This window comes from Aythya ferina (genome assembly GCF_964211825.1).
Source record: "Aythya ferina genome assembly, chromosome: 16".
Classification (NCBI taxonomy): domain Eukaryota; kingdom Metazoa; phylum Chordata; class Aves; order Anseriformes; family Anatidae; genus Aythya; species Aythya ferina.
Window position 1 is genome coordinate 12,784,623 of NC_140315.1, and position 24,055 is coordinate 12,808,677.

The 24,055-nt window shown below is 61.6% G+C and overlaps 2 protein-coding genes and 1 long non-coding RNA gene across 7 annotated transcripts in view; 2 read left to right on the top strand and 1 right to left on the bottom strand.

Moving 5' to 3' along the window:
• The window catches only part of MTCL2 (microtubule crosslinking factor 2), a 28,519-nt gene extending 8,697 nt beyond the window's left edge, over positions 1-19,822 (top strand). The window contains exons 4-16 of one of the 4 annotated variants that reach the window (XM_084537782.1): positions 1,224-1,286; positions 3,108-4,334; positions 5,590-5,709; positions 5,874-5,999; positions 6,311-6,541; positions 6,658-6,765; positions 6,928-7,095; positions 7,808-8,059; positions 8,220-8,285; positions 8,677-8,747; positions 8,983-10,432; positions 10,520-10,661; positions 19,482-19,822. In XM_084537782.1, coding sequence (XP_084393908.1) covers positions 1,224-1,286; positions 3,108-4,334; positions 5,590-5,709; positions 5,874-5,999; positions 6,311-6,541; positions 6,658-6,765; positions 6,928-7,095; positions 7,808-8,059; positions 8,220-8,285; positions 8,677-8,747; positions 8,983-10,432; positions 10,520-10,661; positions 19,482-19,735 — 4,278 coding nt within the window. In that variant the 3' untranslated portion in view covers positions 19,736-19,822. Of the gene's footprint in view, positions 1-1,223; positions 1,287-3,107; positions 4,335-5,589; positions 5,710-5,873; positions 6,000-6,310; positions 6,542-6,657; positions 6,766-6,927; positions 7,096-7,807; positions 8,060-8,213; positions 8,286-8,676; positions 8,748-8,982; positions 10,433-10,519; positions 10,662-11,513; positions 11,718-19,481 lie in introns of those variants that run through there. The other 3 variants (XM_084537781.1, XM_084537780.1, XM_084537783.1) reach the window with 3 other exon arrangements.
• On the bottom strand, positions 17,691-19,495 carry LOC311445547. Its single transcript, XR_014698502.1, has 2 exons — positions 18,769-19,495; positions 17,691-18,644 (listed from the first exon to the last, which is right to left on the bottom strand). It is a non-coding gene; the product is annotated as an uncharacterized lncRNA (long non-coding RNA).
• A 1,790-nt stretch (positions 19,823-21,612) lies between the features above and the next one.
• The window catches only part of ACSS2 (acyl-CoA synthetase short chain family member 2), a 31,262-nt gene continuing 28,819 nt past the window's right edge, over positions 21,613-24,055 (top strand). Inside the window, exons 1-2 of one of the 2 annotated variants that reach the window (XM_084538461.1) lie at positions 21,613-21,772; positions 21,889-22,084. In XM_084538461.1, the coding sequence (XP_084394587.1) occupies positions 21,649-21,772; positions 21,889-22,084 (320 nt within the window). In that variant the 5' untranslated portion in view covers positions 21,613-21,648. The remainder of the gene's footprint in view (positions 21,773-21,888; positions 22,085-24,055) is intronic. The other variant, XM_084538462.1, reaches the window with a different exon arrangement.

Genomic DNA, 24,055 nt, shown 5'->3' on the forward strand with positions numbered 1-24,055 from the left:
CCTCCTCCCTTCTGCCGGAGGGCACAGAGCAGCGGCACGGCTTGTTAGCAGCCAGGCGAACAGGAGGAGGCTGGGCAGGGCTGGGCTTGCCCCTCGGGCCCGTTCTTTCTCGCTTCCATGAGTTTTTTTTCCATGGTGGGACATGCAGTGTGTCCCCCAAGGTGCCTTCACCCCCCTCCAGGGCTCGATCCCAGCCTCAGTGGCCGCAGCACCTCCAGCGCAGGACGCGGGGCGAGGGCCGGGCCGAGGGATGCCGACGTGGCACAGGGAGCCCCCGGGGGGGTGCAGCAGCTCCGGCGCTGGTCTTGGCCTTAATAGGAAAGCTGGAGCCCGGCACCTTGGCACAGGCAGCCGCTTACATTTCACAGCTGCTTTCTTTGGCTGCTGGGGCCTCAGCGCCAGCTTGGAAGCGCGCCCGGGGCGGCCCCCGGCCCCCCGTGCCTGGGGGGGCTTCGACCCCGCTGCATCACCCACCCCGGCAGAGCGGGATGGGGTGTGTGGCCGGGGACAGGTTCACACTGATGTGGGTTTTTTTAGACCCTTATGGCTCTGCCTGGGCTCCCCGTGTCTCAGCTGTCCTCACTAGCCTCGGGGTCGTCCCTTGTGCCCCCGGGGATGCTGGTGCTGCCTGCTGCTGGGTGCTTCTTGTGCTGGGGCAGTCCGAGGGACAGGAGGACGATTGCTGGGGGATTTAGGGACAAAAATCCCGCTGTCACGCTCTCGCAGGCTGTCCCCAGCAGCCTGACAGCCAGTGGCTGATCCCAGGTCTCCGTTTGCAGCTGCAGCCGGTCGGGGAGAAAGGCACCAGGGACGTGTCCCCCTGCTGCCTGCAGGCAGGGACGAGGTGGTGGGGAGGTGGTGGGGAGCATCGGCTGCTCCCAAGCTGGGATGCCCTGGAGCCATCTCGGCCTGGGATTCCCCGTGAGTCCTGCCATGACTCAGCCTCTCCGCCGCTCGCTTCCTGCTCCCTCCCTGCTCTCGTGCCCGCAGGGGTATTTCTGGCCAAGCCTCATGACACGACGCCTGGCAGGCCGGCTCCCCCATGGCGAGGGGCTCATCCCACAAGGCCTTGGCATTTTTCTGGCCGTCACGAGCCGTGGAGCCATCGGCACTGCCCTGCCTGCGGTGTCCCCAGCCCTGGGGGTGGCGGGGTGGCTCTGTGTGTGTGCACACCGGCGTGCCATGCTGCGGCCGTGGGTAACGTCCCTCTCTTCTCTCTGCAGAATTCCCTGAAGAAAAGGGGCTCTCGCTCCCTCGGGAAGGCCGAGAAGAAGCCGTCAGTGCAGGTAGGGGCTGCGGTGCCCACCCCAGGTAGTGGTGCCGGCCGCTGAGCCTGGCACAGGGGGGAGTCCCGTGCAGGGTGGCGACATCCCCTCCTTGCAGGGCTTCTCTGCCTTCTGCACAAGGCAGGGATTGATGTGCTGGGCCATCCTCCTTGTCCTCAAGGATCCCTTGTCTCCTTTATCAGTGGGGCCTCAGAGCAGGCAGCGGCTTGAACCTTTTCCTCGTGCCGGGGCTGCCTGTGCCAGCGGCCGGGCTGCAGGGTGGTCCTGGGGGGCCCGGGGACCCCGTGGGGAGCAGCTGGAGGCCGCTGCCCCTGTCCCTGCCCCGTGACAGGCTGCTGGGCCAGCACGGGGAGGGGGACGTTCCAGCAGCAGGAGGATTTCATCTGTCACTCGCTGTTGTGCTGAGCTGCCCTGAGTCCTAACGCTGTCAGCGGGGAGGGGCAGGGCTGGCTGCTGCTGGGAGGAGCCGAGGGCTCAGACACCCCCTGAGTCCCCTCCCGAAGGCAGCCCCATGGGATCTGGTCTGGGCAGCAGACCCGAGCCCCAAAGCCTGGCGGGGAGCCTCGCGAAGGTTTTCCTGCTGGGAGGGTCTCGTCACAGGGCTCCCTGGCTGGCCCCACGTCCCCGTGTCCCTGCAGTTGGCAGCACACACCCCGCTGCCCCCCTCGCTGCCGTCTGCACGGAGCTGAGGGCCCCGCTGCGGGGCCGTGGGGCAGGGCAGGAGTGGGTACAAAGCTGAATCCAGCCCTGGGCTCCCCGGGGTGCCGGTGCCCTGGCAGCGGGTCCCCGTCCTCTTCCCTCCCTCCCGCCCCAGTGCAGCCACCCGTGACTCAGCGGTGCCTTCCTGGGCCCCTTTCCTGCCCGGCCCTATGGGGCTCTCACAGAACACAGAGCTGGGGCAGGGGCAGGCTCAAAACCAAGCTCCGTCCCCTCTGTCCCCCACCCCGGGAGCTCTCGAGGTGCTCCCTGTGCTGCCTGGAGCGTGGGTGCCCCCCCGGCCATGCCAGGGGCAGGGGGAAGCGCCCGCCTGGGCGCTTTTATTTATTTATTTTTTCCTGGAAAAAACAGGAACTGAGGTCACGTCTGCCCAGCTGGGTCTGTGGCCCTGTGGCGCTGTCCCTGTGGCCATGCTGGGGAATAAGGCAGCACCCTGAGCCCAGGGCAGCCCCTCGGGGCTGGAGGCACTGCAGCGTTTGGTAGCTCCTGGAGCCCTGCAGGCACCGCTGCCCATGCTGGAGGGGCACTGGGGTGCTGGGGACGGGGCGAGCAGGCGCTGGGTGCCACCAGCGGGTCCCCTGCAGGCGGTCAGCGGGCTGCAGTGACCCCACAGCACAGGAAGCCACGAGCTGGGCGTCAGGAAATCCTGGTCCTCTGTCCAGAAACCGCTCCGTAGCTGAGAAACGGTCTCTGAGGGCAAACAGCGGGGCTGGCTGTTGTAGGATTGAAAACCGGCCTGAGCAAAACCCCACAGAGGGCTCCGGGAAGCTAAAGGGCTCGGGCAGGGCTGGGGCTGCCACCCCCATGTGTGGCGAGGGGGGCAGCGAGGACAGGGACAGGACAGGGACAGGGACGGGTGGCTGGGAGGAAAGGGGCTGGGCGAGGGGTGGGACCTGGGGAGGTTTCCAGCCCTCGTGAAAAACAAAACCCGACCAGAAGAAGGCCTCGTTCCAGCCACTTCCCCCGGCACCCGGCAGCTTTCCCTCCCCGTCACATGTGGTGGCAGGGCTGGGCTGGGTCCCCACGTCCCACCTCGGTGTCGGTGCCCCATGTCCCTCAGGTCCCCCAGGCCCTTCCTAACGCCCGTCCCCGCTCGGTCCCCAGGAGGACAGCGCGGACCTGAAGTGCCAGCTGCATTTCGCCAAGGAGGAGTCGGCCCTGATGTGCAAGAAGCTGACCAAGCTGGCCAAGGAGAACGACGGCATGAAGGAGGAGCTGCTGAAGTACAGGTCCCTCTACGGGGACCTCGACAGCTCCCTGTCCGTGGAGGAGCTGGCCGACTCGCCCCATTCGCGCGAGGCCGAGCTCAAGGTCCACCTGAAGCTGGTGGAGGAGGAAGCCAACATCCTCAGCCGCAGGATAGTGGAGCTGGAGGTGGAGAACCGTGGCCTGCGGGCCGAGATGGACGACATGAAGGGCCAGGGGGACAGAGAGCTGCCGGGGCAGGACCTGCGGTTCCTGGCTTGCCCCTCGGGCTGCGGGGACGCGGGGGACACGGTGGTGGAGCTGCGCCGGCACCTGCAGTTCGTGGAGGAGGAGGCCGACCTGCTGCGACGCTCGCTGCTGGAGCTGGAGGACCAGAACAAGCTCCTGATGAACGAGCTCAACAAGTACAAGTCGGACCACGAGCTGGACGTGACGCTGTCGGAGGACAGCTGCTCGGTGGTCAGCGAGCCCTCGCAGGAGGAGCTGGCCACGGCCAAGGTGCAGATCAGCGAGCTGAGCGGCAAGGTGAAGAAGCTGCAGTACGAGAACCGCGTCCTCCTCTCCAACCTCCAGCGCTGCGACCTGGCCTCCTGCCAGACCACCCGGCCCATGCTGGAGACCGACGCCGAGGCCGGGGACTCGGCACAGTGCGTCCCCACCGCCGGCTGGAGGGACGGGCATGGCGGCGAGGCCGAGCAGCAGGACAGGCCTGGCGGGGGGAAGGCGCTGGACGGGGGTCCCGCCGCCAAGCTCCTCAAGGCCAAGGACTTGGAGACCCTGCTGGGCATCCGGGACCAAGCGGCGCTCGTCAGCAAAGCCATCGACGTCTTGATCTCGGACGCCAACGGCTTCACCTCCAGCTTGAAGCTGTGCCTGGACAACGAGTGCGTGGGGGGGCTGCTGGCCGAGGCGGTGGATAACAGCAGCGAGGGCCCCAGCGACGCCAAGCTGATGAACGTGCTCCTCATGAGGCTGGGGGTGCTGCAGCAGGACCTGGGCTGCTTCATGAGGAAGGTGGACCACCTCGCCGGCGGCCTCAAGGAGCACGCGGACTCCTTCCCCTTCTCCGGCAGCCACGAGGCCACCAAGGAGGGGCTGCAGAAGGAGCACGGCTCCGACTTCCAGGTACGGGGCTTCTTCCCGCGGCCGCCCCGCAGCACTCGTTGCTTTATTTGCCGCTTCTCGCTCTTTTCTCCTGCTTTAACGGAACAAACCCTGACCCGTAACGTTCCCCTCCTCCTGCCTCCCCAGAGCAATCCCCCAACTAACGCTCGCCTCGATGCATGCCGTGGCACCCGGGACAGGATAGGACTCTGCTCCAACAGAGTGTGCGCCGGGCGGGAGGTGGGGCCGGGGGGCTCACGGCCGTGTACCACCCTGGCGGGGCGGCTCGGTGCTCTCCTCCATCTGTGGGCAGGCTCCTCACAGAGCCAAACGTCCCCAGCTGTGATGCTCTTTGCTGACTGGGATGGGCCCCTGGTTTGAAAGCCTGTCCAGTTGGCATCGTAAGAGCACCCCAAGTTCACAGAATCATCTAGGTGAAGAGACCTCCAAGATCGCCCAGTCCAACCTCTGACCTAGCACTAACCAGTCCTCCACCAAACCGTATCACTGAGCTCTACATCTAAACATCTGTTAAAGACCTCCAGGGCTGGTGACTCCACCACTTCCCTGGGCAGTCCATTCCAATGCCTCACAACCCTTTCAGCAAAGAAGTTTTTCCTAATATCCAACCTAAACCTCCCCTCCTAATATCCAACCTAAATTTCCCTCGCAGCCTGGCTTGCAGGCACCCAACTTGGAAGGAGCTTCAGCCCCCATTGGTGTGCACTGAGACAGTTCCCAGGCGGGGTAATTTGCAGAGCAAAAACCCCGAGGCAGCTTTGTCTCCAACGGGGAACCCTCCCCTGGAGAGCAGCCCGTGCCCTCCTGTCCGGGGAGGCCAGTTCGTGCCAGGACAGCCAGAGATGGGGACCTGGCTGGGGACACGGGTCCCACCGTGGGCGCAGGGCGCCTTTCTGGAGCACACTCGCTTGTTCAGAGTCCTATTTTTCTGCATGCTGCTGGACCACAGTCCCACCAGCCCCAGGTCCCGGTCTCCCCCAGTCACTGCATGGCACCGTAACTGGTGTTTGCACATTTTTTCCCTCTTTCTCTCTTTTTTTCCCCTTCCCCAAACAATCCAGGCCACGTGTCTCATCCTGTGTTTCCTTTTGGTTTCCACATTGTCTCCCACCATGGTGATGAAGTTCCTTCTCCTCATCATCCTTTTTGTTGTCTTGTAGTCCTTTACTGTTTCGGAGACCCATTGTTTTGTTTTCTGGCTTTCTTTTCTTCCCGCTCTTTTGGTTTGTTCTCATTAACTTGCCCACGCATGCAGCAGCCTGATTTTAGGGACGCCGACCCTTACCGCATCACCCACACCAAGGACACGGACCCCGCGCATCCCCGGAGCTACAAAACCTGCCGGCCCGATGAGAACGACTCCTACGCCACTGAGGTACGGAGCCACCTCCCAGCACAGACGGGGAGCCGTGCGTGGCCCCTCGGTGGGGCTGCCCGGGGAGCAGCTCAGTGGGAGGGCTGCAGAGCTGGGGAGGGGGTGCTGAGCACGTCCCCCTGCCCGCTGGGCACCCACCCACCGTCCCTCCCGTGCCCTTGCAGATGAAGGAGCTGCAGCTGGTGCTGTCGGAGGCCAACGAGAGCCTACGGGGGCTGCAGGAGCAGCTCTCACAGGAGAGGCAGCTGCGGAAGGACGAGGTGGACAACTTCTCGCAGAAGATCTGCCAGGTGAGCGGGCGGTGGTGGCCACGGGAGGAAGGGTCCCCATGTGTCTGGTGACCCCCCTGGTGACACCCGGACCACACAACATCCCATCCTCCAGGGGCGCAGGGACCGAGCGTGCCTCTCTGTGCACGTGGGCGTGCAGCCGTGCAGGGCTTACACCTTCTGCCTTGATGGCCCTGCTCTCCCAGGGGGGTTGCAGCTACCCGTAGGCTGAGCTGGGGGCATTATTTTGGGGTCCCATGCTGGGCCGAGGCCGTGGGGAGGAGGCACGACAGCCTGCGCGGGTGCTGGTGGCTCACCGCGTCCCTCCGCAGCTGAAGGAGGACCACCAGAAAGCCCTGCTGCGGCGGGAGTTCGAGCTGCAGAGCCTGAACCTGCAGAGGCGGCTGGAGCAGAAGTTCTGGAGCCAGGAGAAGAACCTGCTGGTGCAGGAGTCGCAGCAGTTCAGGCAGAGCTTCCTCCTGCTTTTCATGAAGCTCAAGTGGTTCCTCAAGCGCTGGCGCCAGGGCAAGATAGTGCACAGCGAGGGCGATGACTTCCTGGAGGTACCGTGGGCACGGGTGGTGGGACACTCGGATGTCCCCTGTCCCCGGCTGGGTGCCATGGGATCCTCACGGGATCCGTGGGACCCTCAGCAAGCTGCCTGTGCCGTCTCCCGCAGGTGAACAGCATGAAGGAGCTGTACCTGCTGCTGGAGGAGGAGGAGCTCGCCCCGCAGCAGCAGGCGGACAACAAGACCTGCGCTGGGGACGCCTGGACCCCCAACACGGTGAGCGGGGTGGGCAGGATCAGTCCCCACTGGGCATCACCGTCGGGCGGCAGGGTGATCCCAAACCCTGGTGGCACCCCACGTCCCTCCCCCCGGGGGTGGCAGCGTGCAGGGCCGGGGTACAAAGGTGGCAGCCCCCGCTCACCCCCCGGTCCCCGGCAGCCCAACGAGTGCATCAAGACGCTGGCGGACATGAAGGTGACCCTGAAGGAGCTGTGCACGGAGCTGCGGGAGGAGCGGCGCGGCGCCGGCGAGCTGCAGCAGCAGTTCACCAAGGCCAAGGCCGCCTGGGAGATGGAGCGTGCCGAGCTCAAGTGCCACATCGCCCAGGTGGGAGCCGCAGGAGGGGGGACGCGGGGCTGGGGGGGCGCTGCCCGCGCCGGGTGCCAAACCCTGGCTGCTGCTGGGGAGGGCTGGGAGGAAGGATGGCACGGCGGGAATCACAATGAGCAGCAGCTCCGGCAGGCGAGTTTCTATAGCAACGGGGCTGGCACGAAAATCCGACTGCGGGAGCAGAGGATGCTCTTTATTCCTCTGCTGGGTTTGTCTGGGGTGGGCGGGGTGCTGCCAGGGCTCACCGTGCTCTGGCCACGCACCGCGCTCACCCCGTCCCCTGCTGGAGCAGCACCAGAGCCCTCTTCTCCTGTCCCCTCGGTCCCCCGGCCCGTTGTGCCCTGCTCTCGTGGTGGTGAGGGGTTTTGGCTCCCTGGGGCCGTGCTGGCAGCAGCCGGTGGCTGTGCATCTGCTCACCAGAGCGGTGCCAGTGCTTCCCGGGCGGCGTTTCTCCACGGTGCCCATCCGCGGTCCCCAATTCCCCTGTCTCTTCCCCAAAAGCAAGCTGCTCTGTGGGGGCAGCACCTCTGGTCCAGATACCTTCAGGGCCAGCAGTGGAGCCTCTCAGGGAGCGCTCTGCCAGCCGCAGGCAGTGCCACCCCCACGGGGCAGGGAGGAGGGCAGTGGGGCCATCCAGCCCCCGTCCCATCGGGTGGCCGTCCGTCGGTCCGTCTGTCCCAACGGGGCTGCCAACGCCATGTCCCTGCAGCTGGAGGCCAAGGCGGGCAAAGGCCTCACGGAGCGGGCGCTGCCGGACTGGAAGGTGGCCCTGAAGAGGGAGCGCGAGGAGCACCAGCACCTCCTGGCCGAGTCCTACAGCGCCGTCATGGACCTGACCAAGCAGCTGCAGATCAGCGAGAAGAACTGGAACCAGGAGAAGGTGGAGCTGCTGGCACGCTTCAAGGAGGAGCAGCAGCAGGCGGAGCAGCAAGCGAAGGACCTGCAGAACAAACTCAACCAGGTGTGGTGTCCCCGACCGTGCGCGTGTCCTCCAGCCTCTGCTGCTTGCTCGCTGTGCTTGAACGCCCCTGGGGCACACCCGGCGAGCAAGCAGCAGAGGCTTTGTGTGCCCAGAGGGGCACACGCACGCGTTGGGTGACCGGCATGTTCTCCAGTTGCAGAAAGGAGCCAACCCATGGGCTTTGAAGCACTCTGAAATGGAGAAGCACGGCGGCAACTGGAAAGAGGTGGGCAGGAGAGGGTGGCGTGGTCCTTTGGCTTCCCACGGGGCTCAGGTCTGTGCTAAAAATTAGGGGGAGGTAGTGTGCGCCCCAAAATAGCATTCCCTTGAGCAGCAGCCTCCCAGCCATGGTTGCAGGGAGGCCACCAGGGATTAGGGAGGTGGAGACAGCAGAGAGCATGGCTCATCCTGCTGTGGCAAACCCTAGGGGCTTCAGACAGTTGCTTTAGGATAGTTTTGGTCACAGCCAGCCCTGTTTAGCCTTGGGGGTGGGGTGCAGGACCTGGGGATGTTGTGGAGGTGCCGGGAAGGAGCAGGGTGCAGCCCCTGCTCCAGCACATCCGTGTGCTAGGGGCTTGTGCCTTCTGCAACCAGAGCTTGCTTCTGTGTCTTCCTAGGCTCTCAATGAAAAAATCACAGACAAAGAGACAATCTCTGAAGAAGAAGCCAAGGGAACCAACCTAAAAAGGTGAGTGCGTCAGTGGTGTGATCCTCGGGGCGTGGAGGGGGTCAGCAGCCCTCGCAGCCAGGCCTGCCTCCAGCTCCGACTGGACACAGCCGTGGCCCAGGATTGTCCCGCAGGCGAGAAGCAGGACTGGGTGCCCAGCAGGTCCCGTTGGGGTGGAGCCTTCAGCTGTCCCCACACCGTCCCCCTGTCCTGCTGGCTGGGCGATTCGTGAACCCTGTGCTCTCTTCTCCCGCAGGACCAAGTCCGTTTCCTCCATGTCAGAGTTCGAAAGCTTGCTCGACTGTTCTCCCTACCTCCCTGGAAAGACTGCGCCCGGGCTGGGCGACCATTCCCGAGGCAAAAAGGTGTCTGCAGCCGCCCAGCTGCTGCCCAACGGGATCCGGGACAGCACCGGCCTTCCTCCCCCGAACTGTACATATGTGAATATCGAGCAACCCGCCCCTGACGGCCTGGCCAAGGAGAAGCTGGGCGTCTCCTCCTGGGACTACTCACGGGCCAGCAGCTTCTCGGGACACGACCCGGCCCAGAAGCAGATGCAGAGGAGCTACACGGCGCCCGACAAGACGGGGATCCGCATCTACTACAGCCCACCCGTGGTGCGGCGGCTGGAGGCGCCTCTGGTGCACAACAAGGAGGGGAAGATCATGATCGAGCCCGGCTTCTTGTTCACCATGGCCAAGCCCAAGGAGCCGGAGGAGTCGGCCAGCGCGGAGAGCACGTACAGCCAGTGGCTGTGCAACTTCTCCAAGCAGCAGCGGGAGCTGCTGGACGGCGGCGCGGTGGAGAGCGCGGTGCCGCCGGTGCCCCGCTTCCCACCCTCGCTGCACGACCTGGAGATCTCCGGCAACATGAGCGACGACATGAAGGAGATCACCAACTGCGTGCGGCAGGCCATCCGCTCCAGCTCGCTGGAGAGGAAGGTGAAGAGCGCCTCGAGCCAGACGGTGGGGCTGGCCCACGTGGGGACGCAGACCATCCAGACGGTGAGCGTGGGCCTGCAGACGGACCTGCCGCGCGGCGGCGTGCACGGCAAGAGCTGGTCCCCCCGCAGCTCCTCCCTCGTCTCCGTGCGCAGCAAGCAGATCTCCTCCTCCCTGGACAAGGTCCACTCCAGGATCGAGCGGCCCTGCTGCTCCCCAAAATACGGCTCCCCGAAGCTGCAGAGGAGGTCTTCCTCCAAACTGGACGCCTCCAAGGACAGGAGCCTCTGGAACCTGCACCAGGGCAAGCAGAACGGCTCCGCCTGGGCCCGCTCCACCACCACCCGCGACAGCCCCGTGCTCAGCAACATCAACGACGGCTTGTCCAGCCTCTTCAGCGTGGTGGAGCACGCGGGCAGCACCGAGTCCATCTGGAAGCCGGGCTGCCCCGAGGGCAGCAGGGCCAAGCCCGAGGCCCCCAAGTACGGCCTGGTGCAGGAGTTCTTCAGGAACGTCTGCGGGCGGGCGCAGAGCCCCACGGCCCCCCCGGAGAAGAAGGATGCCGGCGGCGGGGAAGAGGGTGCCAAGAAAACCGAGCACCCCGGCCTGGCCGCCTACCACCCGGCCGAAAGCGCCTCCCGCATCTTGAGCAAGAAAGTCCTCAAACAAAGCAGCTGCGAGGACCCGAAGCCGTCATCCCCCGGCCAAGGGAGCAAGGAGGCGGCCCCCCGGGACCCCGACCTCATCTCGGCTCTAGCCAGCGAGGTAACGAGGCGGGGTCCCCCCGCGCACCGGGGTGTCCCGCGGGGGCGGCTCCGGCACCCTCTAACCGCCCCCACTCTCTCTTTGCAGGACATGGCGTGCGACTGCAGCTCGCAGTCCCTCACCTCCTGCTTCGCCCGGCCCTCCCGCTCCGCCGCCCGCCACTCGCCCTCCAAGTGCAGGCTGCACCCCGCGGACCCCCCCAGGGCGGAGGAGAAGCCGGGGCCCCTGAGTGAGTGAGGACGGCGGGACGGGGCGCGCAGCCTTGCCTGCTTCCCACTCTCCTGCCCCGAGAGCGCCCGCGGGGCCCCTCTCGGGGACGCATCTGTCTCCTAACCGTCCCCTCACCCGCGGGGACGCTTAAGAAGCAGATGGCGAAGGGCGCCGGGCGGCGGAGGCTGCCGGCAGCAGCGGGGCGTCCCGCCGGGGTGGCCGTGTCACCGGCACGGGGGGGGGGAGCGGTGGGGTCCCCGCGGTGGCCTGGGGAAGGGGACGGCCGCCGTGCGAGGTGGCGGTGCTGCTCGGCCAGGGCTGAAGCGCCGCGGGGTTGGAGTCGAGGGATGGAGGCAGCGTGGCTCCGTGGGCTGGATCCGGCCCCGTGGCCAGCGCCGCCTGCCCGGCGTGTCCCCGAGGGCCGCGGTTGCGGGGCAGTTGCATCAGCCGCATCCGTCGGCTGCATCCTGGAGGCTGGAGGGAGGCGGGGAGGGTCCCCGGGCTGGGCGGCGCACATGGAGGCTGTCCCCATCGCCCTCCTGCTGCTGGGGGGCTGCCGGGCTCCTCTGCTGGTGGGAAGGGTGCGGGCAGCCCCCGGCGTGGTGGGGAAGCTGGGTGCACGCGTGGCGTGTCCTAATCCCTAATCCCAAAGGGCCTTGGCTGGGAGCAGCGTGTTGGGGCCCCCCCAGCAGCCTCCACCCTGCAGAGCGCCCACCTCCCTGCCCGGGGCCACGTGTAGTTATTTGCTCCTCCAAGTGCTGAATTGAAATATTGCCCCCCGTCCTTGTTTCCCCCGCACCCACCCTTTTTTTTTTTTTTTTTTTTTTTTTCCTTTCTTCCTCCTCTTTTGGCTCTGCCCAACTCCGGACAGCCTGCAATGTAAACCAAGTGCATTTTTTGAAAACAAAACAGACCGAAATGAGCTAACTTGGAGATGCACCAATTGGATTAAGAGATTGTGGGCTGGGCGGCTGCAGCCCGGCTCGCAGCCTCCGCCGCACAGCGGTCGGGCGGTCGCCATCGAGAAAAGCCTCAGCTGGGGAGGGAGGAGGGCAGCAGCCCGGCAGCGCTGGTGCCCCTGTGCGCAGCCCAGGGCGAGAAGGGTGATTTTGGAGGTGGCTGCTCGACCTATTTTCAAGCTGCGTGCCGGGGGCTGGGCAGGATTCGCACAGATGGAGCTGCCTGCAGGTGCCTGTGCCCGCCGGGGCTCTGGGCATTGCTCGGGGGGGGCTCTGGGCATTGCTCCAGAGCCTCCGGGCGTTGTTCTGAGGCTGCGTGCACTGCTCCAGGGGCTCTGTGCGTGGCCCCAGGGACCCTCAGCATTGTTCTGAGGCTGCGGACATCGCTCCAGGGGCTCTGTGCAGTGCCCTGGCGGCTCTATACACAGCTCCAAAGGCTCCTGCATTGCTCAGGGGCCGTGCGTAGTGCTCTGGGGGCTCCATGCAAGCCCCTGGGGGCTCTGTACATTACCCTGGGGGCTCTGCGTGCTGCTCCAGAGCCTGTGCACATTGTCCTGAGGCTGTGTACATCGCTCCAGGGGCTCTGTGCACTGCTGTCATCTTGCAGCCAGGCTCAGAAAACGCTCCTGCTGCCGCGGCTGCTGCCCCCTCCCGTCCAGCCGCTCGCTGCCCGCAGCAGCACGGCCGCATCACTGCCACGTCGCAGCCTCCGTCAGCATCTCCGCGACAGCCGCTCACTGCCTGTGTCTCCGGACACACCAGCATCAGCCAGGGCCAGCCGGCCCAGCACCGATGGCCTTTCGCTCTGGGGGCAGCCAGCCGGCCCCCCGGGGCCCTCGTCACCCCGGCGTGTCACCAGCAGCCAGGGCCAGGCAGCGTCCCCCCCCCGGCCACCCCCACGCCCCCGGCGGGCGCAGCGCTGCCGCCAGCACTCTCCTGCTGTACATAGATCCTTCCGGGGTGGTTTTTAGCATTTTCATCGAGGACTAGGTTTTGTTTCCGTTCCGTTTTTAAAAGACTCTCTACTTTTGGAATGTGGTTTCTCATTTTTACAACTGCCTTTTAATTATTTGTAATATCGGTCAGTTCTGTCTTACTCTGTAAATAGGGGTGCCTGGTGTTTCCCACGGGGATGGGGATGGGGACGGGGGGACGGCAGGGGCTTTGCCAAGGCTGCATTGCAGAGAGGCAGGAGCTGCTTTGGCTGAGCCTGGGGCGCTGGAAACAAATCATGAGCTGGGGAGGCAGCAGGTTTGGCCTCAGCCCCTGCAGCCTCTGCCCTTGTCCTCACCACGGTCCCCGTGCCCACCCCAAGGTCGCATGAAGGGCAGGACCTGCCCCGATGACGGCGCCCACCCGCCCCCTGTGCCGTGCCTGCTTGTCGTGTGATGAATAAAGCCCTGCAGACCCTCACCTGCACTCTCAGCGCCGCTTTCCCGGGCTGCGGAGGGGAGCGCGGGGTGGCCCCTGGCTATGGGGTGCCCCCAGACCCCGTCCCTTCCAGCTGCCCGCACACAGTGTCCCCTCCTCTCCCCATCCCCGTGTGCTGACCCCAGCTCTGCCACGCCACCGTGGCTTCCCTGCCATCGCCCTCGGGTCCTCCGTGGCCTCTCACCCCACGTGGGCTCCTCGCAGCTCCGTGGTGGTCTCGTGCCGCTGGTGCTCCCCACGCCTCCCCTGTCCCATCCTGCCCGGCCGTGTCCCCATCACTGCCCTGGCTTCCCACCCTTGTGCCCCTCATCACCCGGAGGTCCCAGCTACTTTCAGCTGTCCCTCCCTGAGCTCCTCCATCGCCTCCCATGTCACATTTTGCTCCTCCATCATCCTTTGTGTCCCACCCCTTCTGTCCCTGCTCCTCGCTCCCACCGTGTCCCATCCCTCCTTCTTGTGCCCCTCCATCACCCCATGGTGCACCCTTCCCTGCCGTGCTTCACTACCATCCACCACATCCCCTCCCTTGTTATCCTCATCCGCCTCCCACCATCTCCTAATCTCATCTTCCTCCGCTTCCATGCTGTCCTATGTCCTCACCCTGCTTCACCTCCAGTCTTTTCCTCTCATACTACTCCTTATCTCAACATCTCGCCATCCCTTCTCGTCATCCGTGAGCTCCCACCATCACTGCAACCTGCTTTAACCTCTTCCACTTCTCACCTTCTCCCCATCTTCATCCTCTTCTGCCTCTTGTCTCTTCATCCTCTTCCCCATCCAATCCATCCTCACCTCCCACTATTTCCCTGTCCCTCCAGTTGTCAACATTTCCCAAGCCTCTTCATTCACACCCACGTTTCCAGTCCCCCTCCATCTCTCACCAGTTTGTCTTCCCCTACCCCTTAAACATCTCCATCTCCTTGTCATCCTCCTCCATCTCCCATCTCCTCATCCCTCCTCTTCATCCATCTTTCCTTCCCTCCTTGTCCTCCACCACCTAGCATCTCTTCATCTCCTCTCATCTCTTCTCTCATCTTCCTCTACTGTCCATCACTTTGCCAACCTCCATCCTCTTCCACCTCCTGCTCTCCCCAGTTCCCCAGCACCTCCCACCGTGTGCCTGTTCTTCCTCCTCTCCCAGTTCCCACCTGCCTGGTTCTCCTCATCCTCCTCCAACCTCCTGTTTCCTCTTTTCATCATCCTTCACTTTTCATCTCCTGTATCTCATTGTCCTCCTCTGCTTCCCCCTATCTCCTATACCTTCTTCATCCTCCATCTCCCACCTCTTCTTCCTCCACCTCAGTCTCCCCGTCCCTCCTGCCAACCTCCCCCTTCCATCATTCCCCATCCCTTCCCACGCACTTTCAGCTCTTGCCGTTGCCTTCCTCCTCACACCTGACCTCCAGCCAGCTCACCATCCCTGGCTGTCACTCACCTCCCAGTTTCAATGTTTCTCCTCACATTACAGAATCACAGAGCTGGAGGGGTTGGAAGGGACCTCCAGAGATCACCAAACCCCCACCAAAGCAGTTCCCTACAGCAGGCTGCCCAGGGAGGCACCCAGCCGGGCCGTGAATATCTCCAGAGGAGACCCCCCAGCCTCCCTGGGCAGCCTGTCCCAGCGCTCCGGCACCCTCACCGTGCAGAAGTTCTTTGGCATGTTGGTGCGGAGCTGCCTGGGCTCCATTTTGTGGTCATTGCTCCTTGTCCTGTGCCCACAGACCACTGAGAAGAGGTCGGCCAAATCCCTCTGTCTCCCAGTCTTAAGGGTATTTATACACATGGAGATCCCCTCTCAGTCTTCTCTTCTCCAGGCTGACCAGCCCCAGGTCTCAGCCTCTCCTCACAGGGGAGCTGCTCCAGGCCCCGTACCATCTTAGTGGCCCTCCCCTGGCCTCTTTCCAGCAGATCCCTGTCTTTTCTGTACATTCTTCCGCCTCTCCCCATCTCCCCACCCCTCATTCTCCACGTGTCCCGCCTACCTCATGGGTTCCCCTCCACCTCTTCCTGACCTCCGGCCATCCTCATTTACCTCACCCTTCCCTTCCTTGCCATCCTTTCATTTTCCTTCACCTCCCAGCTCCATCCTGACCTCCCCTCTACTCCCAGCCTGACCTCTTGCCTCCTCTCTGTTCTTCCAGCACTCTTATTCCCAGCCCGTCTGGCCCCTGCTGTTACCACCTATTTCTCCTCCTCCCTCCCGTGCCTTGCATCCCATCCCTTACCAGCCCAGGAAAACCACCCCCAGCACAGCCACCCCTGCAAGCAGGAAGGGCCCCTACCACCAGGGATGGGGTGTGGGGCTGACGGATGGAGAACCAGCCTCCCACCCCATCCCCGCTGCTCGAGGTGTTTTCGTAGCAGAGGTAAGGGCCCAGCCTGCAGGGTGGGAGATCCCTGGGGCTGGTGCAGGTGGAACTGGTCACTGGTGTCCTGATTCAGCATCAGCAATAACCCTTTGGAACCAGGGAGCTCCTGAAGCACACCCGTCTGCAGGAGATTTCTCCAAGCAGTGGAGGGTTTCCAAGAGGGGCAAGACATGGCTTTGAGTGCCGTGCTTGGGATGCTGCAGGACACGAGGAACCATCCTGGCCACTTGCAGCTGCTCCGTGGTGCTCAGGCAGGACCACTCCATGCTTCTCCAGCAGGACCACCCCATGCTGCTCAGAGCCACCCCCGGCTGCGTGAGCAGGACCCCTCCGTGCTCTTCATGCAGGACCATCCCATGGCTGCTTGAGCAGGACCATCCCCTGTAGCTCAGGCAGGACCTTCCCATGTTGCTCAAGCAAGCCCACCCCACGTAGCTTGAGCAGGACCCCTCCAAGCTACTCAAGGAGGACCATCCCACGTTGTTTGAGCACCATGAGCCAAGCCAAAGTGGCTTCCTGAAAGACTTCCAGCTCCCAGGCCAGTGAGGTACCCCTGAGATGATCCCTCAGACCCCACAGCCAGGAACCCTCGCATCTCCTCCTTTTCCTTCCCTCGGACCGGGCCGTGCAGGGACATGGCCTTTCCCTTCCAGCCTCCTTACGGCTGCACCAGGGCAAGGGGCTGCTGGCGCTGCTGCCACGGGGAGGACAAACCTCTCCTCCATCCCGTGGGAGCCCCGGACCCGGAGGGACCTTCACGGAGGGCCCTCTCAGAGCATCCTACAGCACTCACGCACAAGGGCCAGCCGGCCGCAGACCTTGCCTTGCAACGTTGGGGGCTCCCAGCCATGCCGCAGGGATGCCACGTCCCACGTGCTGTGTCCTCCTGGGACACAGGCAGGGACAGGGCAGCCAGCGTCCTGGGGTGGGGGTGACATCTGTAGAGCGTTCCCGTCCAAATGCCTTCCTGGCTGGTGAGTTTGGGGGAGGGTGGAGGGAGTTTGCTACCTGTGTTAGAAACTAGCTGAACTTAACGTGTCTCCCCAAGCTGGATTTCTTATTCCAACCGTTCAAACTGTTGTATATTGTACTGGGATTTTTACATTGAATTATTGTAGAAAACAAAACAAAAAAAATCTAAACCAAGTCTGTTAAAAATAAACATTAAAAAAATCTCTATAAAAAAAAAAAAAAAAAGAAAGAAAGAAAAGCTGCCTCCAAGTCATCTTCTCACCGGTGTGCCTAGCGGCGGCGTACCTCCGGTGCTGCCTCTCCTGTTCCCTCTGCTGCTTGGCCCCTGCCTGCCGCAGCCCCTGGGGACACCGACCACGCTGCAGACACAGCTCCCGTGGCTTTGTAAGGTCCCGGGCGATGAAGGGCACAGTCCCCACCTCACAGTGTTGGCCTGACCCTGCGGAGACCCTGAACCCCAGGTGCATGGTGGCACGGGGGGAGTCCCCCAGTGCCCACACGCAGGCAGGGCACAGCTGAAGCCATGGTGAGCAATGCCTGGAGCCTGGTTTTGGGGTCCAGAGGACGTCGCTGCTGCCTGTCCCCAATCTCCCATGGGTGCCGGGAGGCTGCAGTGCCACGGGGAAGGGCTGTGGAGGATGTCGTGCAACAGAGGGCCCTGCTGCTGCTTCAGGGACCGCAGCATCCCCACCCGGGTGCCCCAGGACACACAGAGCCCCGCTGTGCTCCCTGCCTTCCTCTGCAGCCCCACGTGGCTGCCATGAATTCATGCCTGGAGGCTGCATCGCTGACACCATGGGCCACACGTTGCCAGCGTGGCAGAGCCACCTCACTGCCACTGCAGAGCCTGCAGTGCTGGCACCGAGGGCCCCATGCCCGTGCCACCACGGCCCCTGCAGGGCTGGCAGCTCAGCAGCAGAGGGCACGCCGCTGCCGCCTGCCCGCGCTGCCTGCGCTCCTGCTGCCAAGCCAAGCAGGAGCTCGCAGAGGTCGCTCACGCCCAAGCTCAGCTGTCCCTGCAGCCCAATGCACGGGGGAAAAAAAAAAAAAAAAAAAAGGTGGTTGCATTTATGACCGGGCAAGGACACTCTCTGCAGTTCTGGGACACCAATTCTGGGACAGCTGGCCTGCTGGGGAAAGCAGCTATTAAACCCCAACCTCTCTAACATGCTGCTGATTGAGGCACTGTCTCTCCTGAGCCTGGTTTCATTTTCTCTTTACCCCTGGCCTCTGCCGAATCCCTCACCAACACTGTCCCATCTTCCAGATGGAAAATAGCAGCAGGCGGCAGCGCCCAAGTAAACAAGCAAGCTGCTGTGAGAGGGGAGAGCATCTTTATAAGGTTAATTGGCCCCATCTAGGAGACAGACAGACATTGTCCTTTGGCTCGATCACTCATAAAGCTCAGGCGAACAGCAGTAATGCATCTCCTGGGTTGGATTTATAACCATGATTGCATTATTAGCTCATCTACATGCAAAATGATTATGAATATATTGTGTGCGCTCTGCAGAGGCTAAATTACCAGGTTCTGATATTCATCAGCTTCCCTTTGAAGCTTGAAACAGGCTGAAATTCAGCAGTCTGTCTCCCTGTGACAGCAGAGGCAGGAATGGGATGGCTCGGGCCTGATCCTGCCCAGCTGGGCCCATTTTTGCTCCCCAGACCAGCGGCAGGAGGGGGCTGCTGAGCCCAAGGGCTGCAGCCATGCCCAGAGCCGCAGCGGTATTGAGCAGCTCCATTTACAAACAAAGGCACTGATAACTCCCAGCAGGACCGACAGCCTGTTATCGCGGAGCTGATTAGAATTTCCTCTTGCAGCCAATGCAGAGGAGTTAGCTCTGTGGCAAAATGTGCACGCTCCAGCCTTTAACCCCACTACAGCGATGTGCCGAGCCCTTCAGCTCCAGGGACTGGCATTGCTTGAACCAGGTGGCACCATCAAGTGACACGGTGGCATCCGTGCATGCAGCAGCTGGGAGGGGGATGCAAACAAGACGGAGCGAGGGGAGAAGGGGAGCGCTGGTGGCACAGCCCCAGGGCTGTCACGGAGTGGCATGGTCCCTTTCCTCCTGTCCCAGATCCAGGCTGGCCTGGCCAGCAGCTCTGGGACAAGCGGACAGCCAGCAGGAGAGAAGGGTGGCGACCTCGGTGCTGCTCAGACACCTCAGTGCCTCCCTGGGTCGCTGTCTCCACGGCTGAGAGCTGCTCCCTTTCTGCTGCGCTGCATCCTGCACAACCACGTTTTGGCGAAGAAGACAAGACATCCAGCTGCAGAAGAGACCCTCTCATGGCTTTTGCTCAGAGCTGGTCCCGAAAGGAGCTGACCCCCAGAACACCCCAGAGCTGACCCAAACCATGCCCTGTGCAGATCTCACGCTCAGCGGAGCCTCACCCCGAGCACAGGGCACCCAGTCGTGCACTCCTGCAGGAGGACCACAACACAGCAGCCCTGCGACGTGCCTCAGCAGGGTCCTCGTGGTGGCAGAGGGGGTGAGGAACACAGGGAGCCCCTTTTGGTATACCAGCAGCAGGCACTCAACAGATTACGGGGTTTTAACTGCTGCTAGCTGACATGCATTTATCAGCAAGCAGATTTTAGAGTGACAGGGAGCTTGGATGAAGCAAGGAGGATGATGGGTGGAGGGCGGAGAATGCTGCTTGTTTCGTGTTACCCCATATCTGATATGCTCGGTTGTTTGCAAGAATGAGGATGTGTGTGCCACCCATTTCTGGGTAATTAGACCAGCAAGAAGGGCAACCCCACAACCCTGGCTGGAGCCACCCGGGTCAGGCAGCCAGCTGTTCTCCTGAAGCACGGCTTTGTCCCATTTAACACAAGTTCCCCATGCAGAGATGCTTCCCATGCACTGCTTCATACAGGAGGCCTCATTTTCTGTTATTCCAGCTTCTCTTTTCCCCCTCCAGGATCTCTAGGACTGAGATTCTGCATGTCAGGGACCGTGGAGGAAAGTGTCCCACAGCCACCACTGAGCTGCGGTGGGAGCTGCACGCAAAGGCTGCTGGCAGAGCACCCCTGCAGACCGTGCGAGCAAGGCACCACGTAACATTGATGTGTCTTATTTATGAGCTTTTTTTCCTTTACAGGAAGAGGAAGTGAAGGGCCCGAAGCAAAGCTGATTTCCTGGGGTTTCCTGGTGAGTCAGGAGCAGAGCTGGGAGCCGAGCTCCGAGCACGCCCTGCAGCTCCCGGCCCCACCAAGCTCCAGGGCAGGAGCCCAGCTGGATGCAAGCTGCTCTGGGGCAGAGGGAGCTGGAGCAGCAAAGTATGGTCATGCAGCAAGAAATCACTGCAGGGAGGCCAGGACATGTCCATATTTTGGCCATGGACCATTGAAATGAAAGTTTGGGAAGGGTCATGTCTATGCCATTGTGCTGTCCAAACAACAGCGTGGTTCACAGCCTTGTGCACAGGCATTTGGAGGATTATTGGGCTCCTGCGAGACAGCATGGGAAAATGTGCCCAGGAGGCTATTCTCAGTTTTCCTCCTGCAGGTGGTTTGCGAGAAGTGATTGCTCCCCGTCAGGCAGCTTCTTGGCCACAGCTGCAGCACAGCAACTCCTCCAGCCGTGGCAGCCCATGCCGGGCAATGCTGGATGGAGGACAGCTGGGGCACAGCGCTGCCCCGGCCTCAGGGCTCTGTATGTCCTGCCCACAGCAGGCAGCAGTTCCTTATGAGAAATCATGCTGTCACGGAGCCTGGTGGAGCATTTCAGCTGGGCAAATAAACCTGCAAAGTGCTTCTTCCTGCAGTGTCAGGGCACCTGGAGGTTCGTTAGGGAACCACCAAGCCCTGCCTGTAAATGCAAGACTGAGGCTGCTAATACTGAGGGCTGGCAGTTCATAATGGCAAATGTTTGGTGTGAGGTGGCTTCTGAAGGACTTTGGAAGTGTCGGGCTAAGTGTAAGTGGGGTACACTGGCCCTCTTTGCAGGACAGGACCAGTGCACTTTCCAGCTGGAGCAGCTGAACAATGTGCGATGTGTACCCCAGAGCTCTCGGGGCTGTGCCTGGCCCACAACTCCATGGGGTGTTGTAACTCCTATAGTTCCTAAAACACCCATGCCAGGGTGCCCAGGTTGCAGGGATGAATTCAATTTTTCTCCAGAAACATCTTTTTGTAATAGGGAGCTCGGAGGAAACAATAGTGCTGGCTGGAGGGGGAGACACCTCGCAGAGGTTGGCTGTATCTGTGTCACATCTGCCTGTGCAGGGAGCCTGGCACAGTTTTTGTTCCTGTGTTCCTGTAGCATACAGCAACACAATACTCCCAGGGAGTGCATAAAACATGGAAAACAGCAAGGATCCCAGAATAGGCTGGAGCTAATCGCTGACAGGAATATGTGCCAAGTTTGAGATTCTGGATTTTTATCTTCTGAGTGCTCCTGGCCCCCAGCCCAAACTACCACAGAAATTGCCCATGTCTCCGGAGGGAATGGCTCCAGAGACACGGTGGAGCTGTCTCAGAGGGATGGTATTCCTCACTGCAGAAGGGACCTTCAAGGTTTCAGCAGCCTGCCCCGGCAATGTAATCAGGACATCCCAGCTCAAGGCAGGAAATATTAAGGACTGAGCTGAGAATGGGTCCACTGAGGTAGGCACCAGCTCCAATCCCTCAGAGCAGAGAATCGGACTGGTTCCTCAGGGTCCAGCCTTCTGCCCCAGCACAGGCCGCTCAGGGGCTTGTCCTCTGAGTGCTTTTGAGGTAGCTGGAGGAAGATTTGGGGTGGGTGAAGGAGGATTTGGGGTGGGTGAAGAGGGTTCTCAGCCATAGCACCCTGTGCCTAGCGAGGGGAGACCCGGCCCTGAGGGGACACAGCTCGTGGGGACACTGCTGATGGCAGAGATGGCGCTGAGGGGGCAGCACTGCTAACGGGGGGGACACTGATGGCGTGCGGGGGACAGCAGTGACAGGGGGACACGGCTGGCTGGGTGGGCTCCACTGACGGGAAGACATGGCTGACGGGGGGACATAGAGGCTGACGGGGATACAGCTCATGACAGGGACACACGGCTGTCAGGAGACACCGCTGACAGAGCCACACGGCTGACAGGACCCCACCAAGCCGCCTGCGGGCGACCGCACTCTGCCCACACCGGCCCGGGGGCTGCGGGCGGGCGCTGAGGGGCGGTGCGGGGCGGTCCCCGCCGCCGTCCCCGTCCCCGTCCCCGTTGCCGGTCCCCGCCCCCGGCTCCGCGCCGCTTTGAAGCGGGCTCGGCGGCGCCCTCCCGCTCAGAGCCGGCGGCGCCCGCCATGGTGCAGCCCGAGGAGCAGGCCCGGCTCTACCCGCCGCGGCCCGAGCTGCTGCCGGCGGCTCACGTCCCCTCGCTGCCCCACTACGAGCGCCTCTACCAGCGCTCCGTGGAGGAGCCGCAGGGTGAGGGGACGGGGACGGGCCCCGGGGGGCTGCGGCCTCGCTGAGGGGGGAGCGGGAGGGGGCGGCCGCGCCGCGGTCCGGTTGTTTTTAACATCGGGCTCCCGGTGCCGTTGCAGAGTTCTGGGGCGACATCGCCAAGGAGTTCTACTGGAAGCGCCAGCACCCGGGGCCCTTCCTCAAGTACAACTTCGATGTGACCAAGGGGAAGATCTTCATCGAGTGGATGAAGGGGGCGACGACCAACATCTGCTACAACCTCCTGGATAGGAATGTCGGCGAGAAGAAGCTCGGCGACAAGGTCGCTTTTTACTGGTAAATTCCTCTTTTTATTATGATGTGGGACGTGTGTGAGCATAATGCTGGAGCATGCAACCGGTGTGGATTGCTGTCGAGGTGAATTAAAACACGATAAAACCCGAGAGGCTTTAATCTTGGCACAGGTACAGCAGGTGTTTGCTCGCTGGTGTTTGCAGGGGGCTGTGTGGCCGAGCTGCGCTGCCCAGCACGGGGTGGTGCCGGGGGGTCCCGGCTGTCCTGGGCTGTCCCTGCTGCGAGCCATGGGGTGCGCTCCTAGCAGGTGTCACAATGCCCCTGGGGAGTGGGAAGAAACAGGGTGAGGAACAGCCAACATCCACAGTCAGAAAGCAAATTAAGCCTGTTGCTGTGTTCTGTGGGTCTGGCAGGCTTCCATTCCTGTGGCAGAAAGGCACTTTCCCAAACCTTCTGTATCGATTCCTTGCACTCGAGCACATGTGATGTTGTGATGCTGTCCGAAAGGCTGGCTTTTCAGACCTTACCTTCAGGAAGAAAAGTTAACTTCCAGCCTTATCTGAATGTGCTTGTATTTTTTTCTACCCCCCAGAGTAGTTAATAGTTCGAAAAGCTCTGCAGAGCTGAATTTTTCATATTGATACCAAATAAGCTTCTCTAGTGATATGTGAGATCTAGAACCACTGCTCTGCTGCAGGACGAGCTCAGCTGGCATCACAGCTGTGCCCCCAGGTTGAGAGCAGTGCCTTGCCCACCCCTGTTTGGCTGCTCCCTCCAATTAGCATGTGTTTACTCTGCATCTGTGTTCCCTTGACTGTGCGGGGCAGTGCAGAATCAAAATGAAGCATATACAGCTTGTTAGGATGCAGTAATTTGGGTTAATCTGAGTCCCTTCAGAGGGGCTGCTGTGGAAGTCTTATCCTCGCTAAAGCAAAAAGCACCAGGTGCTGTAATGGTGATCAGCGGGCCTTCTCGAAGTAATTGGGTGCAGCTGAAGAGTCGTCCCCATGGTGTGTGGCTGTTACCTTCAGGTGATTTGTGGCTACTCTACTGCAAAAAGAAACATGCTCATAAAGTGTTGTTGTGGCTGCATTTGTGAAACTGGGTTTGTGAAAGCTGTTTCTATCCATCCAACCGCTGCTTCAGCGAAAGAAAATTGCACTTACTGCCCAGCAAGTAATCATAGTGATGACAGTACACAGGTGAAATGGTGGGAAGTATTTACTTCCCTGCTAGTCAAACACATGTGCCAGCTCACTCAGCTGTAAAAATGACTTCAACTTCTGAATGAAAACGCCTTTGTAAACTCATTCTGGTAAAGGTGTGGCAGCAAACAGCACCATTTGGCAGGCTCCTGGGCAGCCAGAGCATCCTTCTTCTTGCACATAAATCTCCTTGTGGCAGTTAGGCAGCAGCCTACAGCTCTAATTTTGTCTTAGTGAAGGCTTTTCTTGTTAGCTTTCCTGGCAGCCTTAGCAGGGTGTTTGGTGCTGAGCAATACTTGCAGTGCCACTGGTGGGTGTCAGTTGTGGTGTTTACAATGCTAAAAACGAGTCTGTCTTCATCCGCAGCAGGCAGTTTCCCATGATAATTTTGGGATAAACTCTGGGGTCTGACACAAATGACTGATTCTGAGGCTGGTGCTGGGGTGTCTGGGGCTGTCAGCTGTGGAGGTAATAGTGCAAGGGGTGGAAGAGGCACGCTGAGCATGATGTGTGCAGCGCTGACCTGCAGGCTTGTGGTGCAAGGAGCAGGGCTAAGGGTTGTTAACTGTAAAATCAGTCTCCTGGGAACATGCACATGGCTCTCTGGACACACGCTTTCATCTTCAGTAACAAAATATACTTGTTGTCATCTTGTCCTTCCACATTTTGCCTTTAAAAACTGTTGAATGAGCCTGGCTTTCTAAAAACACTTGGGACTTGTCAGACTGGTTGAAAGGTCAGAAGAGGAATGAGAGCCTCTGCAAGCCAAAGAGGTTTCCTAGGACAAAGTTGGGTTTTTGAAGTGCCT